At 47.5% G+C, this 18487-nt stretch overlaps 1 protein-coding gene and 1 pseudogene across 28 annotated transcripts in view; both read right to left on the reverse strand.

The window, feature by feature from the left end:
- The window catches only part of LOC105603519 (PRELI domain containing protein 3B-like), a 24468-nt pseudogene extending 13946 nt beyond the window's left edge, over positions 1-10522 (reverse strand).
- PRKCD (protein kinase C delta) overlaps positions 1-18487 on the reverse strand; it is a 66666-nt gene that overhangs the window by 13946 nt on the left and 34233 nt on the right. For all 28 annotated transcript variants that reach the window (XM_060402422.1, XM_012099916.5, XM_060402427.1 and 25 more), the window contains one exon: positions 16-16199. In XM_060402422.1, coding sequence (XP_060258405.1) covers positions 16041-16199 — 159 coding nt within the window. In that variant the 3' untranslated portion in view covers positions 16-16040. The remainder of the gene's footprint in view (positions 1-15; positions 16200-18487) is intronic.

Genomic DNA, 18487 nt, shown 5'->3' on the forward strand with positions numbered 1-18487 from the left:
GACACAAGCACTTACCGGTCAAGCACATTGCCTCCGTCATGACTCCCACTGGATGAAGACCAGCCTCTGGCTGAGCCCCTGAATGACCTCCTCCTGCCCTGCTCCAGCCTCACTTCCAACCATCTCCCCCTGGCCCTCCGGCCCCAGCGGCAGCCCAGCTTCTGCCACTTCCGCCATGGGCTCTCCCACTTCCTCTTCTGCCTCCCCGGCCGCGCACGCGCGTCCCCACCCCCGGCTGCGTCGCTGCTGGAACAATTAGTGCTGGGCAAACATGAGGCAGTTTGACAATAGGAAGAAAAGGGGGACCCAAGAGGAGGAAAAGAAAGCTTTGGGCCGGGGTCGGGAGTCAGAAAAGATTTCTGGGAGGAGACGGCACCTAAGCCAAGCCTTCCGGGGGCAGACCGGGGTTCTGACCACAGCGTGAGTTGTGGGAGGGGCAGGGATGGGGGCCAGGGCCTCTCAGGAGGATGGCGCAGCCTATTTGGGTGACAGCCCACACCTAGTGTCACTAGAGTGCACACGTTGTGGCGTGGGGATTCGGTAGGGGATGTGGGTAGGGGAAGAATGCACCCTTGAAGGCTGGCTTCACTAATGTAGATCTCGACTTTGCCTAAGAGGACTTCCAGTTTTACTTTCTCAAGAAGAGGAACTTCGTTTCCTTTTCCAACCAGTATTTTATTAAATGCTTTCCATGGCCCGGGTCCTGTGCAAAGAATCCAAAGCTGGACTGGCCCCAAACTGTGTCCTCCAGACCAGTGATTCCCCAAACTTGGCTAAGGAACAGAATGGGAGATTGCCACACAAATCAAGTCCTAGGCCCAGAAAATCACCTCTCTGTGACTTTCCTTAGCAAAGACAAGATAGGCTGAAATTCTCATAAAAGGATTCACTAAACCAAGAGAAAGCAAAAAGTATAAGTGCATAGAGTAGTTGAAATACAGTTTTTTTTTCTTTATGGCCACGCCTGGTGGCTTGTGGCCTCTTAGCAGTGAAAGCATAGAGTCCTAAAACCACTGGACTACCAGGGAATCAGTCCCTTGGAGTATAGCATTAATTAGACTTTTCCACAGATTCCGAACCTCCCAAACCAAAAAGGTCATCTTTCTGTTCACACCCCCTTTTACAACAGTCAATCCTAAAGTAAATCAACACTGAATGTGCATTGGAAGGACTGATGCTCAAGCTTCAATACTTTGGCCACCTGATGTGAAGAGCTGACTCATTTTAAAAGACCCTGATGCTGGGAAAGATTGAAGACAGGAGGAGAAGGGGACAACAGAGGATGAGGTGGTTGGATGGCATCACCGACTCAATGGACATGAATTTGAACAAACTCCAGGAGGTGGTGAAGGACAGGGAAGCCTGGTATATTGCAGTCCACAGGGTTGCACAGACATGACTGAGTGACTGAACAACAGCTGAGAAATCTGCAAGCAAGCCCAAACAACAGTCATAATTTCCAAGTCCACTCACCCTCTTACCTGCCACCTTTGGAGATAATCAAGATATTCTGGTGGTGAAAACTATGTTCCTCCATGTTGTTGCCTCACCATCCATTATCCGTGCATTCTCTCCCCATCTCTCTTCCCTTCCATGCCCCTCCAGTTTCAAACATAGTAAAGTAACAGAAGGCTGGAGCATGAAGCAGGGGGAGAAATTTTACATTTTAAGCATTTAATATTTTAATCAGCAGTTGCCAGCAAATGACAGACAAGGTGCAGCTTTTCTTAAGTAAATATTTCTAAATTCTCCTGCTTTGGGGGGTTACCTAGGAAATAGCCTTTCTTGGATCTCTGGTTGGGAGAAATCCCTCCTGGCCTCTTCTGTATTTCTTCCTTTCATAAAGCAATTATATTTATTACCTTCTCTCATGGTGATTTAATCTAAACTGTGAAATCCTTAAAACCAGGGTAATTTTCTTGCTCATTTTTTCTCTACATAGCCAGTAGCATGCTGTGTTTGTGTACAGGGCAGATGTCACGTGAATGGCTGTCCACTAAAGTGAGTAAATGAGAAATGAGTAGCTGGGACTTCCCTTGCAGTCCAGTGGTTAATACAGGAGGTCCAACGTAGGGGGTGTGGGTTTGATCCCTAGTTGAGGAACTAAGGTCCCACATGCCATGGGATGTGGCTGAATTTTTTTCTTAATAAATAAATAGAAATGAATAGCAAAAGAGTACAAGTAACCTGAGAAAATTTCATTGAGGTGGTTGAGAAAGGTGCATGCAGATGCATTGCTAATTTCCTGTACTTCATTGTCTACAGAAATAGTTTTCCTGCCTTGGATCCACCCTTATAGCAATAGTGACATTTTTATAAAGCAGTGTTAAATCATGTGACCTCTGGAACTAAGATGGCCTCCATTTGTAATTCTAGAAAATAGTTCACCAAAACTTCATTACTATACCAGGTCATCCATACTGTTGTGCTTGGGATTCACTGAGCTTTTTGGATCTGGTTTTCATCAAGTTTAGAAATTTTTCTGCCGTTATTTCTTCCAATATTTTTTCTGTATCATCATCTCTTTATATTTCAGAGATTCCACTTAGATACACGTTAGATTGCTTGAAATTGTACCACGACTTACTGGTGCTATTAATTCCACCACCACCCCCCCCCCCATCTCCCAGGTTTCATTTTGGAAATTTTCTATTGCTATGTCTTCAGGTTTTTAACTGTAATGTCTAATCTGCAGTGAATCCCAGCCAGCATATTTAAAATCTCAGACATCACTGTGTCATTGGGATCTTTTTAAATATCAAACATATATTCTGCTTCCTTTTTTTTTTTTTTTTTTGGAACACGGGCTTTATTTTTTAAAGCAGTTTTAGGTTCACAGCAAAACTGAGTGGAAGAGAGAGTTCCTATATACCCCCTGCCCCCCACATGTGCATAGCCTCCTCCGCTATTGACATCCCCGATCAGAGTGGTGCCTCTGTCACAATTGATGAGCCTATATTGATGCATCATTATCACCCAAAGTCCATGTTTACATTAAAGTTCACTCTTGGTGTTATATAGTCAATGAGTTTGAATAAATGTATAGTGAAATATATCAATATGTTATTAGATTTTTACTCATTGCTTAAAAAATCTGCTGTCCTTTGCCTTTTCATCCTCTAGTTCTTGAAATATGAAAGAGTTATGAGAACTGTTTTAGTGTCCTCGTCTGCAAATTCTAATATTTGTGTGGGTCCTGGGTCCATTTCAATGGACTGATATTTTTCCTGTTTATTTTCATGCCTGGTCATTTTTTATTGGATACCAGACATTGGGGATTTTACCTGATTGGGTGTTGGATGTTTTTTACATTCCCATAAATATTCGTAGGCTTTGTTCTAGGTACCTTCTGGGTACTCCACACAATGACCCTGAATCATGAGGATTTCCAGTCTGGCTGCTGGGGAACAGGTACTGTTCCTGACAACAAGTGAGTTCTGATGATTGCTCCCTCTCACCCATTCAGATGAGCCTTGCCTGCCTTGGAATGTTTCTCACACGCATGTACTGCTGAGTACTCCAGGAGAATTTTCTACAAACCTCCAGGCTTTTCTCTCTCATCTCCCAAGGACTACATTGTGAATTCTAGCCACCTTGGCTTCCCTGAACACCCAGTTTCATCTTCCCAGCTTTGGGACCCCACAGGGCACTCCCTGGGTTCCCCTCCTGGAGCCTCAGCCTGAGGACTGTCTTGAGGCAGTAAAGCTGGGCAACCATGCGACTCACATCCCGAGTCTCACGTCCCTCGGGGAACACTGCCCTTTGTTGCCTCATGTCCAGAATCTTGAGAGCTGTTGTTTCATTGATCTTATCTTGCTTGTGATTTTAGGTTTTGGGTTTTTTTCTCCCTGCTCAGGCAGGACAGGAAGGTAAACACAGTCCCTTTTACTCTATCTTGGAAGGATAAAAGCAGAGTTCTACACCATTTATTTGTATGAAGTGTGGTCATTGTATAAGATAGAATGTCACACAACCCTGAAAGGAATGCCTTGACCAGTCACAAGAGACTGCATATTGCATGATTCTATTTATATGATGCATCCTGAAATAGGCAAATCTTTACAGTAGATTAGTGGTTGCCAAGAGCTGGGGAAGTAGGAGGCTGATGGCTAAAAGGTATGGGGTTTCTTTTTTGGGTGATGAAAGTGCTCTAAAATCGACTGTGGTAATGATTGTATAATACTACGCGCATACTGAAAGCAATTAAATTGTACACTTTGAGTGGAGGAATTGTATGGTATATGAATTATATCTCAAAGCTCTCACAAGAAGGAAGGAAATACACTTGAGCTACAAGGGCTTAGTAAAGGTCAATTTTAAAAGCATGCGTGGGTGGGGGGTTAGAGGGGAAATCTGGGGGCAGAAGGATCCTCTGTGCATAGACTATTTATAATGACGTTTAAAAACATGCAAAACAATTGCCTAGGCGATGTTCAGGGTCGCATAGAGTCGGACACGACTGAAGCGACTTAGCAGCAGCAGCAGCAGCATGGTACAGAGAAATGGTCCACACACCAAAACCAGCTGCTGGTTCCCTCTGGAAGAATGCAGAGGAAATGAGGAAGTCACCAGGGGCGATGTGTTTCCCTTTTCTTTAAGAGCTTTCTTAAGAGGAAGCCTTGTCAGATAAATCAGCCCCATTTCCACTGATTGTGCCCCTCCATCCCTGGGCAGGCCCAGCACCCCACTGGGAACACCAGCCCCACGGAGCCCGATTTCCCATCGCTCAGGCAGAAAGACCACCAAAGTTTTAAAAACAACTCTTGAGCTTGTTTTTGGCTTCCCTTGGGAAAACTCAACTAGCCCATCACTCTTGCCCCTTCTGTGTCTTCCTAAACCTTCCCAAAGCCGCAGGAAAACCTGCCGAGCTGGTACAGGTGGACGTCAGCAGAACCTCGGGGGCCCAGTGGGGCCACTGCTACTCTGCATCCAGGGTCCTCAGCCCTCTTTCTGCAGTCCATCAAGCCGCCAAACCCTGGCCACGAGTTCTTGCATTAGCTCAGCTACTGCCTCCAGTGAGAAATGCCAGCATCATGACAAGCCCCGCCTGGGGACCTCACACCCGCTGCTACCACACCAGGAGGGGCTTAAACCACTTCATCAAACCCATCCTCTCACTCCAGCCAGTGCCCCTGCTTGAGCCCTCACTTTCTATTCAGCCTCATGCATGAACCAGCTCTGCTGGTCCCCCAGTGCCGAGAGACAGACCACTGTGGGCCAGGGCTGGGTGCAGGGCTGTGCTCAGGGGACCCCACCCAGCCTCAGGCTGGGGCTCTCAGGGCACTGCCGGGCGCCCAGGCCTTTGCCCTGCTAGTTCCTCTGCCTTGGATGGCTTCCCCGAACCCCGCCTGTCGCCTACTCATTCTTTTTAACTTTAAAAAAACTGAATCGTCACCTCTGTAAAGAAAAGCACAAATGTACAGTGTAAAAAAGTCATGCTAAAGGGACACCTGGGTAACCAGCAGTCAGGTCAAGAAACAGAACACTTACCTGTTCTCTTAAAAAAAAAAAAAAAAAACTAAAAAATTCTGAAACATTTTGAGCGTGAAGTACAGAGAATAAAATAAGCATCTGCAGACCCTCCACTTAGCTCTGTGAACCTCTATTGGGTTTTTTGTACATGCTTCAGATGTTTTTTAGTGAGGTAAAGCCTTACAGACGGAAAAGCCCAGCCCTTGGGTAGCCTCTGGAGTCTAAGCCTCCCCCACCTATTTCAGAGGAGCCAGCACCCTGGCCCCTGGGGGTCTGGGTGCTTCACAAAGAAGCTTGTTTTCCTGAGGTCATACAGCTCTGCACTTTCCTGTTTCATCACCCCACAAGTATCCTTCCACATTTTCCCTTAATGGGAGCTTGAGCTCTATCAGCATTGAAGCTGGCAGCTCTGTCCACTGCGAAAGAGGATGAGCCATACTCACTGTATGAACTCACTTCCATTTCTCCATTTAGTCTTCTGTGTGGACGTTCAGTTGTTTCCAACTTTGCACTTTACAATGTGCCCAGGAAAAATCTTGCCTGTGTGGCCATCAATACTACGACCAAGACTTTCTCTAGCTACAAGATCTTCAGCAGTCCCCAAGGGTGTCAAGTTGCCTTCTGGAGGAATGAAGCCAATTTCCTTCCCACTCCTTGCTAATAGGGGCCCACAGCTTCGTATCTCTGCAATACTTTGTATTAGCAGACTTTAAAAGTGTTGCTGGTCCAACAACGGGACCGACTCTTTCTTTGGACCTCAAGATTAAACGTTTCCTTTTCCAGGAGGTCTTCCCAGTTCCTGCTGCCCTCACAGGAAGAGCCGGCACCTCCTCTGTACACCCACAGCCTCAGCGGGCACCCTGACCCCCACCTTCCCTAGTATCATAATTGCTTACAGACCTGCCTTCCCCAGGAAACCACGAACCTGTTCCTCATCTGCACAGATTGCCACCATCCTGCAGAATCCCTGACATACAGTCAGCGCTTACTAAATGCTCACAGAGTGAACTGATAAGTCTAGCTTTCATTTCAGAGTCCTGACCACAAATGTACTAAAGAAGCATCCGGTGCAGGATCTGACCTTAGTGGCTGTTCAAGAAACATCAACCAAACCTGTATATGTCTGCATCTCAGATGCTATTTGGGGCCCCCCAGGAGACTCTCCAGCTCTGCCTTGGAAACATGCTGGGGAAGGTCATGAGGGTCAAGGGAAAGGTTTTCGTGTGGCCCTGAGATCAAACAAGAGGAGGCGGAGAAGGGTTGCCCTCCAGGCATCAGCCGCTCTTCCTGCTGCTGTGGCAACTTTCAATGGATTTTTGTGACAGTGGGAATTACTACCTTTCGTGCCATTTGGTTTTAGTTTGTGCCAAGAACTGGGGGTATTTGACATTCTAATTTTCTTTTTCATAATTTAAAATCGCATGAAACCTACCTGCCACTCATGTCAATTTTAGACTCTCATTTTCCTACTGTAGAGCTGGCTGATGGCCCAAAGTCGAAGGGGAGGGAGGAGGGGAAGGGCCCTGTTGGAACCCACTCCTGACTCAAAATCCAGGGCTCTTCACTCCACTCCCATCCAGGAAAATTGTGTCCCTTTTCTATAAGATTCCTGAATACTAGCCTGGGCCCAGCCATGCCTTGTACTTATAGTACTATTGTGAGGCAGACATGCTTGGAAACATGAAGATGCTCATGAAGTTAAGAACAATATTCTTAGATTTCCTAAGTACTCACTGGGTGCTGGGCTGCATGAAGAGTTTTCCAAGCTTTGGCCTCCTAACAACCCTACAAAACAGGTATGATTATGCACAATGACAGGAGAGGAAACTGAGGCTCAGATAGGCCAAGTAAGGATGGATGGATGCTTGGATGGATGGATGGAACGGAGGATGGGGCAGGCAGGCATAGAACCAGATCTGACTCCAAGTCTGCGTTTCACGGTTTGTCATCAGCGCCTCCACTTCCTGTCCCACGCTAGGCTGAGTCTGAGTATGGGTCCAATATAAACAGGGGCATTTGCTATCCAGCTATTACAAACTTGAGCCAGGGTTTAAAGGCAATCTTTTTTTTTCCTTTAAAAAAAGCATACCTTGTTTCCAGAGTACTCAAGAACAATTAAGCTTACTAGACCCATTTTTAATGGCATGCAAGCATTTTGTGAAGTGAGTTATTTTTTAACTTGTCATTGACGCAAAATGCATCTAATTCGCTTAATTTTTTCTCAGCTCATGATTTAAACCCAGGAAATGGCTCAGAGAGGTTTTGCCGATACTATTGATGGTGAGTTTCTAATGGGCTGTGGCTGGCTACAGCTGTCTTGCTCTTGAGCCAGGTCCCAACCCTAAGCTGGGGCAGTGGGCCAATGCCACTTGCCAGCTGGAGGACATTGATTTCTGAGTTCCTGGGGTTTGGTTACCTGCTGCTGCTAATGCCACAAAGCAGGACTGGCAGCCAACCCTGTTTTTACTTACTCTTTAGTGTGTCCCCGGAGCAGGGGCAAGGGAACTCATATCAGTCATTTACACCTTAGTAAGGAATAAATTGGGGGAAATGGGATTCTAACTGGGTGATGGATGCTAGGGAATGGGTTTGAGGTTTGGGGCAGTCCCGAGACCCTCTGAATGCCAGGGGAACTGTCTAGATGTGTAATCTCCACATCTCTGACTCTCTGCAAAATGGTCCTCAGGCACCTTGTTGCTGGAATATTTCCCCAGAGAGTAACGACAGTAGGTGGGTTGTAGCACTGAATATGGGTCTAGCACGAAACGAGTCGTCCCTGGGCCTGAGAGCCTGCCTCCCACCAGAGGGCGCTATAGCCACCCCAGCCGCTGCAGGCTCCCTCCCCTGTGCCTGTTTGACCCGCCAATCTTCTGCCTATGGTGGGCGCTCCCACAGGGGTACCAGGGTCCAGCAGTGGAGCATTCCTCACACAGGGGCTGGATGATACTGGTTGGTGACTTTGCCTTCCAGAGTGTGGCCTGCTCACAGCAGCATCTCCCTGCTCCAACAGGATGACTGGGCAAAATGCAGATTTCTGAATCTCAACCAAGTGACTCTCAGTCCTGGTGCCCATTGGATTGCGGGGCGATTTAGCAATACTGATGTGGGGTCCCCTCCAGAGATCACCTAGAACTAGACCCAGAGCGGCCTGGGCATCATGTTCCAGCCCACAGTCAGGGCCAAGACCTGTTGGTTAGAACCTGGCATAAAGGACGAACCTTACTGACTGTGAGAGCCACTGCCATGAAGGGGTTGTGGTTTGCGCAGCCCATTCATCCATCCTCCACTTTTGGGTGCCCTCATAAGCAGGCACATGGAACCACAGACCGGAATCACTCTGAAGTTATGGTTCTCTAACTTGCTTGTCTTGATCCCTTTGCCCTGCACCACTTTCCACATCAGGGAGGTATTTAACCACCACCCCACCCCCCTAGCTGTTGAGAGTCCTGCTTGCTTCTGGTTTTCCCCAATTAATCCATGAGGTGGTGGGCATCCTGGTCCATTTCCTAGGGCCTCTGTGTGAGTCTCCTTTGGGTAACTGCTTGGGGAGAGGGACTGCTGACTCATGGGGTGGGTGCATTTTAGGTTTTACCTGAAACTGCCAAGGTGTCCTCCTGCAGTCTGGTCAGAAGGCCCAGGGATTCCAGTGTGCAACTGACAGGCTGCTGTCCTAAGCAGCTTTCATCCCCTTGAGGGGATGGGGTCACAGAGGCTGCTATTTACTAAGCATCTACTGTGTCTGGAGCCCATGGGATGCACTTACAGAAATCATCCTAGTCCACAAGCAGAATCATAGTTACAGGCACAACTTGGCAATATTACAAGTTTGGTTCCAGGACACCAAAATAAAGCATGAGTCACACAGAGTTTTTGGCTTCCCAGTGCATATATAAGTTGTGTTTATACTGTAGTCTATTAAGTATGCAATAGCATTCGGCCTGAAAACAGTGTACAGGGACTTCCCTGGTGGTCCAGTGGTTAAGATGCCACACTTCTATTACAGGGTGCATGGGTTCGATCCCTTATTGTGGAAGTAAGATCCCACATACTGTGCTTCAAGGCCAAAAAGTAAAATAATAACAGAATAATTTTAAAATCAAAAAATGTCCATACCTCACTTATATAGTACTTTACTGCTAAAAAATGCTAGCCATCATCTGAGCCTTCAGCAGCTCATAATCTTTTTGCTGGTGGAGGGTCTTGCCTTAATGTTGATGGTCGCTGACGGATCAAGGTGTTGGCGGCTTGAAGACTGAGGAAGCTGTGGCAATTTTTTTTTTTTTAAAGCTGATCCCTTTTATTTAGAAACCCTGCACCTCTTTGCTTTGATCAAGTCACATAGCTTTTCTTCAACTTAAAAAAAAAAAATTCTACCTAAAATAGAGTTGTATTTTTTAAATAACAAATATACTGCCAGCTTGTAGAGCTGGGGAACTGGGTGCTGCATATCAACTTCCATTATCATTTCTCCCCAAATGCTGCTGCTGCCGCCATTGGTGTTCATATGCTTCCTCTTGCCGAAGCTGGCCATTCTTCACTTTCAGCATTTATGTATTACCCACTCCATTGCTTCTTGGCCTTTGTTAGCATTTGATGATATCATACCTGCCATCAGCCCTTCAAGGTAATGGCTCAGACTGACTCCTTCACGGTAATTATGGCTTCATGAGTCAAAATAGTTTTTCTGAGTCTTGAGGATGTGGTTTGTATGTAAGTCTCCCATCTATTGAAACCATATTTGTAAGTGAAATATTTGTAGATTTAAATTCCATTGTTTTCTCTACAGGATCCACTACAGAATATTCTTGCACAGATGTTTTGGTTCTTGCTGCACCAATAATAGATTTCACAATGGAAGGCAGTCCCCACTCTGTGCTGAGAAGTCTATGGCTGTGCAACTTTCCAGAGGGATCTATGTGTCTGTCCAGTACATCAACTCCAACCACACTCAGGTTCAAAGGGTTTGAAATGCAGCTGTTGTAACAGTTTCCCATGGGTGGTCAAAGTCATGCTCCGAAGTCCAGATCTTCATGGTACTGGCGGCCAGCATAGTGTCTGGGCAGCACTAGTGGCAATGTCTTACAATAAGACAGCAATGAAGTTTGCTGTATCAAATGACTCTTCCGTTTATGAGCAATTTTTCTGTAGTACACAGTGCTGTTTGATAGCATTTTACTCACAGTAGAACTTGCAAACTTGGAGTCGGTTCTCTCAAGCCCTGCCACTGCTTTATCAACTACATTTACGTAATAGCATTCTAAATCCTTTCAACAATCTTCACAGCATCCTCACCAGGAGTAGATTCTGTTTCAAGAAACCAATTTCTTTGCTTGTCCATAAGAAGTAATCCCTCGTTCGTTAAAAGTTTTGTTGCGAAATTGCAGCAATTCAGTTATGTGTTCAGGCTCTACTTCTAGGGCTTCTGTGATTTCCACATCTGCAGTGACATCCTCCAGTGGAATCCTGAACCACTCAAAGTTACCCATGAAGGTTGGAATCAAATTCTTCCAAACTCCTGTTAATGTTGATGTTTTGACCCCTTCCCGTGGATCACATGGCATCTAGGATGGTAAATCTTTTCCAGCAGGTTTTCAATTTTCAGATCCATCAGAGGAAATCACTATCTGTGGCAGCTATAGCCTTATGAAAGGTGTTTCTTTTTCTCTTTTAAATTTTATTTTGGTTGTGCTGGGTCCTTGTTGCCTAGTTGCAGTGTGCCCAGGCTCCTCCTTCACTGAGGTGCACAGGCTCCCCACTGCAGTCACTTCTCTTCTTGTGGAGCACCGGCTCCAGGTACACGGGCTTCAGTAGTCGGAGCACACGGACTCAGTAATCATGGCACGTGGGCTTAGTTGCTCCACAGCTTGTGGAATCTTCCTGGACCAGGGATTGAACCTGTGTCCCCTGCATTGGCAGGTGGATTCTTATCCTCTGTACCACCAGAGAAGTCCCTGAAAGGTAATTTTTAATAAGATAAGACTTGAAAGTCAAAATTACTCTTTGGTTCAGAGGTGGGATGTTGTTTCAGTGGGAACGAAAACAACATCAATCTCATACATACCTATCAGAAGTCTTGAGTGACTAGGTACATTGTCAATAAGCAGTAATATTTTGAAAGGAATCTTTTTTTCTGAGCAGGTTTCAACAATATGCTTAAAGTGTTCAGTAAACCATGTCGTAAACAGATGTGCTATCATCCAAGCTTTATTGTTCCATGTACAAAGCACAGGCAGAGTAGATTTAGCATCATTCTTAAGGGCCCTAGGATTTTTGTAAATGTAAATGAGCACTGGCTTTGGCTTAAGCTCACCAGCTGCAATAGCCCCTAACAAGAGTCAGCTTGTCCTTTGAAGCTTTGAGGCCAGGCAATGACTTCTCTCTAGCTATGAATGTTCTAGATGGCATTTTCTTCCAAGATAAGGCTGTTTTATCTACAGTGAAAATCAGTTGTTTAATGTAATCACTTTGAGTAATTATCTTGGTTAGCTCTTCTGGATAACTTGCTGCAGCTTCTACGCAGCACTTGCTACTTCTCCTTGCACTTCTTTGGAGAAAGGTCTTTTCTAAAACCTCGTAAACCAACCTTTGCTAGTTTCAAACTTTTCTTCTGCAGCTTGCTCACCTCTTTCAGCCTTCACATATCTGAAGAGAGGACCTTACTCTGGGTTTCCTTGGCAGCTCAGACGGTAAAGAATCTGCCTGCAATGCAGGAGACCCAAGAATTCCATGGGCAATGGAGCCAGGCAGGCTACAGTCTATGGAGTCCCAAAGAATTGGACATGACTGAGCTACTGACTGTGAAAGTCACTGTCATGTTCGACTCTTTGAGACCCCATGGACCATACAGTCCATGGAATTCTTCAGGCCAGAACACTGGAGTGGGTAGCCTTTCCCTTCTCCAGGGGATCTTCCCAACCCAGGGATCAAACCCACATCTCCCGCATTGCAGGAGGATTCTTTACTAGCTGAGCCACAAGGGAAGCAACTAACACTTACTTTTTTTTTTTCAGGGCCTTACTCTAGATTAGGCTTTGGCGCAAAGGAATGCTATGGGTAGTTTGATGTTCTTTCCAGACCACTAACACTTTCTCTACATCAGCAGTAAGGCTGTTTCACTTTATCATTCATACAGTCATGGGATTAACACTTTAAATTTCCTTCAAGAACTCCTTTACATTCCCAACTTGGCTAACTGGCCAAAGAGGCCTAACTTTCAGCCTGTCTCAGCTTTCCACATGCCTTCCTCACTGAGCTTAATCACTTCTAGCTTTGGATTTAAAGGAATGTGCGACTCTCTCCTTTCACTTGAACATGTAGAAGCCACTGAAGGGTTGTTAATCGGACTAACTTCAAAATTGTTGTGTCTTGGGACTTTCCTGGTGGTCCAGTAGAGAAAAATCTGCCTTCCGATGCAGAGGACATGGGTTTGATCCCTGGTCACAGAACTAAGATCCCACGTGTCTTGGGGCAACCAAGCCTGCATGCTACAGCTACTGAGCCCATGCAATGCAAAAAACTATCCTCAGTGTTGCAACTAAGACCCAACGCAGCCAAAAATAAATAATAAATATTTTTTTAAAAGAAAACATGTTAAAAAAGAAAACACAATACTGTTGTGTCTCAGAGAATAGGGAGGCCAAGGAAAGGAAGAGAGATGGGGGAACAGCCAGTCAGTGGAGCAGTCAGAATACACATAGCATTTACGGGTTAAGTTCTTATATGGGTGCAGTTTGCGGTACTGCAAAACAATTACGATAGTAACATCAGAGATCACTGATCACCATGACAGATATAATAATTACCTAAAAATCTGAAACATCCAGAAAATCACCAAAATGTGACACAGAAACACAAAGTGAGCAACTGCCATTGGAGAAACAGCACTGATCAACTTGCTCCATGCACGGTTGCCACAGATTTTATATTTGTAAAGAGCATGATGTCTGCAGAGCACACGAAAGTGAAGCACAACAAAACGCAGTCTGCCTCTATCCCCAATTTACAGTAAAGGAAATTGGAGGCTGTCACATACTGAGGTCACACAACTAGGGACGTGCAGGGTTTGAAACCAGGGGCATGTGACAGCAGAGCCCTGCTCCTGCCCCTGCCCCCAGGACCTCCTGCATCTGTGTTAGTCCGCTTGGCACGAGGGTGAGGCCTGCTACACATTTGAGGTGGCACCGGAGCTTGCTGCTCTGCCAGCAAACCTACTTGGCAAGTGGAGGGCTGTCTGCCTGTTTCCGGACCCCTGATCCCAGTGAAAGTGTGACTCTGGGCCCAGCCACTACAGGCATTTCCTGGGCAGCCAGGCAGGCCTGGTGCCTACTCAACTCTGGGAACAGGTCTGGAGCTGCATGGCTTTGCAGGCAGTTTTGCAGCATCTCTGTAGCTTGCTCTTCTCTCTCTTAGGCTTCGCCCAGGACCACCGGGTACTCAGCGTCAGTCTCCAAGGGGTCCCTCAGAGCCAGGAGCTCCACGAGGCAGCAGGGAGTAATGGTGCCCTTTTACAGATGAGGAACTGAGGCCCACCGAAGAAACTCATGGCAGTTTCAGTGTGTGTGTGGCGGACTAAACGCACACTCCCATTCTCCCTGCCACCCTCCACTGCCCCTGGCCGAAAAACTACTTATTCCCCCAGCCCACGCTGGAGGAAATGACGTCTGGGTGCATGGCCCCACCTTGGAGCTGCAGAAAGATGGCGAGAGGCTCTGAATTCACACACCAACTGTATTTCTGTTCTAATGGACCAACCCAAGGCTTTCTGGGGCCTGGGCAGCAGAGGTGGGGAACAGGGGTCCCCAGGCTCCTTCTCTGGGCTCTCACGGCCCCAGTGTGCCCCAGCACAGCCCATGTCACCCAGTGTCTCCCCAACCTGACTGTCAGCCCAAGGGGACAAAGCCCCACTTCTGGATGCAGAGCAAGGATTCAAGCGTTTCCTGAGAAGATGGCAGGCGGGGAGAGGGGAAGGGGACACTTGGTCTCTCCAGGGAAGGTTTGACACCCCCAGCCCCCTCCCCTGGCCAGCACCAGCCCCCCTCAACATCAGACTCCTCTCTAGCTGTGGAAACTTGCACCTCAGCTCAGAAAAATGAACTCGCTGGAAGCCACCTGCTTGGCTGCCAGGGCCAGCCAATCAGGCTCTGGGGGCACCTCACCTACCACCAGGGATGAGAGCTCGGGGGGCTGGACCTGAAGGGCTGGAGGGCGGACCCTCCCCAAGGCTTGTGCCCCAAGAGAGACAGACAGGAAGAAACAGGAAGCCGAGAGCAGGCAAGAGGTGGTGGGGACAGAGACCTGCAGGCTTGGGGGGCAGCGGCCACCCCCAGTTTCCTGGCTGCACCAGGGCACACTGGGGCAAGGCTCTCGACCCCGACCCGGCCACTCGGCATTTCATCCTTTTTCTCCTACCCTGCTCCCCTCCCTGGCCCCAGGGCTCCTGGGGAATAGATTCTAGAACTCAGACACAGACTCCTCTGTGGCAAAGGCGGGGACAAACTTGAGGAGTTACACTGAATAACTCAGGCTCATTGTACAGATGAGGAAACGGAGATTTTGGATGATTAAGTGACATCTGAAAAGCCACATTTTTGCCTCCTCTGCGATTTGAATCCACAACTGCCTAAAGTCTGAGCTGTATTTCCTTCCTCTCCCCTCCTCTCCGCCCCAGTCTGGGCTGGCCTCGCCACCTTTGCTCACGTCTTCTGGCCAGGCCTTGCACTGTCCTGCTCTTCCACGCTCGCCCCTCATTGTTCTGAGATGGATTTTCTGTAGCTGGTCCCATCACCCCAAAGAGACAACTGGGGCTCCCTCAGCCACCCAGAAAAGTGTTCTGCTTTTGGCCCCCAGCTCTGGAGCCAGAGGAAACCCATAAATACAAACACATTTGCATGAAAGCCCAGGGGTTCTGCATCTGCAGCTAACAGCTAGGTTTAGCGTCCAAGACAGCTGCCGGAAGCGGGAGCAGCGGCCACCAGCTTCCTGGGACAAATGTGTCCCAACAGACAGGTCGGTACCACTTGGTGTTTATTTAGACAGACAAATCAAAGCACCTGGTGGTTCAAACAGCTTGTGCTCCTTTTTCTTTTGGAGGGGGGTAGGAGGTCGCAAGGGTGTGTGTCATATATATATAATACATATATTTTAAAAGATCAACGTATCACCAGTCCCCCACATTTTTTTCTCTACTGAGCAATATATACAGCCTATATATATATATATGTATGTGCATATATATATATAATATATATATATATTTCAATAGATAACTACATTCAAGTCATGAAACACAGGATTTACAATTTCCCTCTGAGGGCAGAGGAAAAGCAAATTCACACACAGTTCACAGAGGAAGTACCATGAAAGCCCAGCTGGACAGGAGCTGAGGCCCCTCTGGGACATGGGGGGCAGGCAGCAGCAGAAATCACGACAACTGCACGGTTGCTTATCGTGGGGGGCAGGCAGGTGCTGATGAAGTGTGGGCCCCACCTGCGCTGCCGGGTCGGCAGATGGTGCTGGCTGACCCAGGCTCCCGGGCTGGGATGGGCTTTTGGGGCACACGTTCAGGAACCTCAGTTTTCCAGGAGCCTCTCAAATTTGGGGTTCACAAAGGAGAAGCCAGCAAATGCTGTTTGGTCCATGGACTCGATGAGGTTCTTGTCACTGTAGGAGAGGCGCGGCTTCTCATTCAGGAACTCCTGGTCGAAGTTGCTGTAGTCTCCAGGTGACTTCTGCAAGCAGAGGGTAGGGGTGTGTAAGCAGGACTCAAAGGGCGAAGGTTCCCGGGGTTCCAGGGACCCACCCCTGGGGCCAGAATCCCTGCTGGGCTGGGCCATGCAGAGCCATCCTTATTGAGAACAGAAAAGGGAGCCTCTCTGCTGGAAGGGAGATGCTGTTACCCAAGAGGCTGAAGGAAACCAGCAGGGGGCCTGGAGGAGGAAACGTGGGCATTTGCCCAAGCAGGCAATACAGCCCTGGGTCAAACCCCTTCCACCACCTGTTTCTGTAGGTCCCACCAGCTCAGACTGGATTTTGCATTTTTAAATGTTTAGGAAAAAAAACAAAAGGAGAATAAAATTTCATGACATGTGAAAATTAAATGAAATTCAATGGTTCAGTATCCATAAATAAAGTTTTATTAGTACACAACCATGCCTATTAACTGACATGCTGCTATGTCTATGGCTACATCTATGGCCACTTTGAGACTAGCTGGCCTGAAAAGCCTACAATATTTCCTGTCAGGCTGTTCACAGGAAAAATCTGCCAACTCTGCTTCTCAGGGTACAGTGAAAGTGTGATAGAAAGAGGTCTCAAGCTGGTGGCCCTCAGGCCAAACTGAGCTGCAGGTACAACCATTTTGACTAGCCATGAGTTTTAACGGCATTTGAGCCAATTTTCTTTTGGCCTCACCACGTGGCTTGTGGGATCTTAGCTTAGCCAGGGACTGGACCTGGCTCCTAGGAAGTGAAAGCTCAGAGTCCTAACCATTGGACTGCCAGGAAATTCCTGAGCCAATATTTTTAAATTAGGAAATATGACATCAAAATCAAGTTTTGGGGACTTTCCAAACTATGGGTTCAATTCCTGGTTGGGGAAGTAAGATCCCATGTGTTGTGTGGTGCAGCCAAAAAAAATTTAAAAAAATCCAGGTTCCTGGCTTCTTTGAAAAACTGACAGAGCAGAGCAGTTTGGGCCAGTTTCCTGGCAGGTCTGTTAACTCTTGGTGCTGAAACCCCTTGGGGCCAGCTCATCACAGGCCCCTACCTCTTCCTTCCGAGAGGGATTGCTGCTGATTAGCACATATGCCTGGTGTTGTTTAAAATCAGTCCATCCCTCTTTCTATCAAAAGCATGACACTAAACGCAGGCTGTGGGATATTCCTACAGCCTGCCTTGCCTGGTAGTAATGTGCCCAGTGCAGGAGGCAGCAAGTTTTAGGTCCCTGGAGTCGGCGGAGTTCTCTGCGGTTTTAAAACACAAACACTGGAGCATGTTACATGGGCTGCTATGTGGTAACAGTGTCCTCAAGGAGCGAGGGGAGGCAAAGGAGAGAAAGAGGAAGGGAGGGAAGAGCTGTGATCAGAGAAGGGCCTTGGTGTCTGACTTCTGAGAAGTCCAGCCTGCCTCTGCTCTCCTGCTCGCTCCTGGCGGCTTCTCTAGATTCTAAGCTGTTGTGTACAGCAACCTTGCTTTCCTTGGAAAGCATCTGGCCCCAGCCTGGCCGGGCCTCCTCAGCCCTGCCCACATCCCATTTCCTCTCAGACCTACTCCAAACTCTGGATCCTGGCTCCTGCCGACAGACCCTCCTCATGGCAACTGATTGTGTGTGGCCTTGTGACATCTCTCATACTGATGCCTTTTATCATAAATGATCATCGGCATGCAACTTTCTTATCTCTCTGAAGAGCTGGGGCCCTCCAGTTCTCGGACTGGGCCTCCTACTCTGCTGTGCATGCAGCCCAGCTCAGTGCTCTGCACTCAGAAGGCACTCAGCATTTTCTATATTTATTGCAAAATGGATTGACTGGGTGGATGGATAGATGGAGGAAGGGAGGCCTTAACTCTGATTACCAAAGCATACTCCCCTGCACACAGTGGGTGTTAAAGAATGTATGGTTGGATTTCCCTGGTGGTGCAGTGGATAAAAATCCACCTGCCAGGGCAGGGGACATGGGTTCAATCCCTAGTCTGGAAAGATTCCACAATGCCTCAGAGCAACCAAGCCCGTGCACCACAGCTACTGAAGTCTGTGTGCCTGGAGCCTGTGCTTCGCAGCGAGAAGCCACCACTACGAAAAGCCCACACACCACAACAAAGAGCAGCCCCGGGTTGCTGCAACTAGAGAAAGCCTGCATGACGCAATGAAGACTCAGTGTAGCCATAAATAAATAAATAAATAAAAGAGAATGCATGGTAAAGGGTGCTGGATCCACTGTTACCAAATGTTTGTTGAATGACTGACTGACTGAGAAGAGACCATGAGAACACAAAAGGTAGAGACTGTGACTCAGCCTGCC

Source organism: Ovis aries, chromosome 19 (assembly GCF_016772045.2).
Source record: "Ovis aries strain OAR_USU_Benz2616 breed Rambouillet chromosome 19, ARS-UI_Ramb_v3.0, whole genome shotgun sequence".
NCBI classification, from domain to species: domain Eukaryota; kingdom Metazoa; phylum Chordata; class Mammalia; order Artiodactyla; family Bovidae; genus Ovis; species Ovis aries.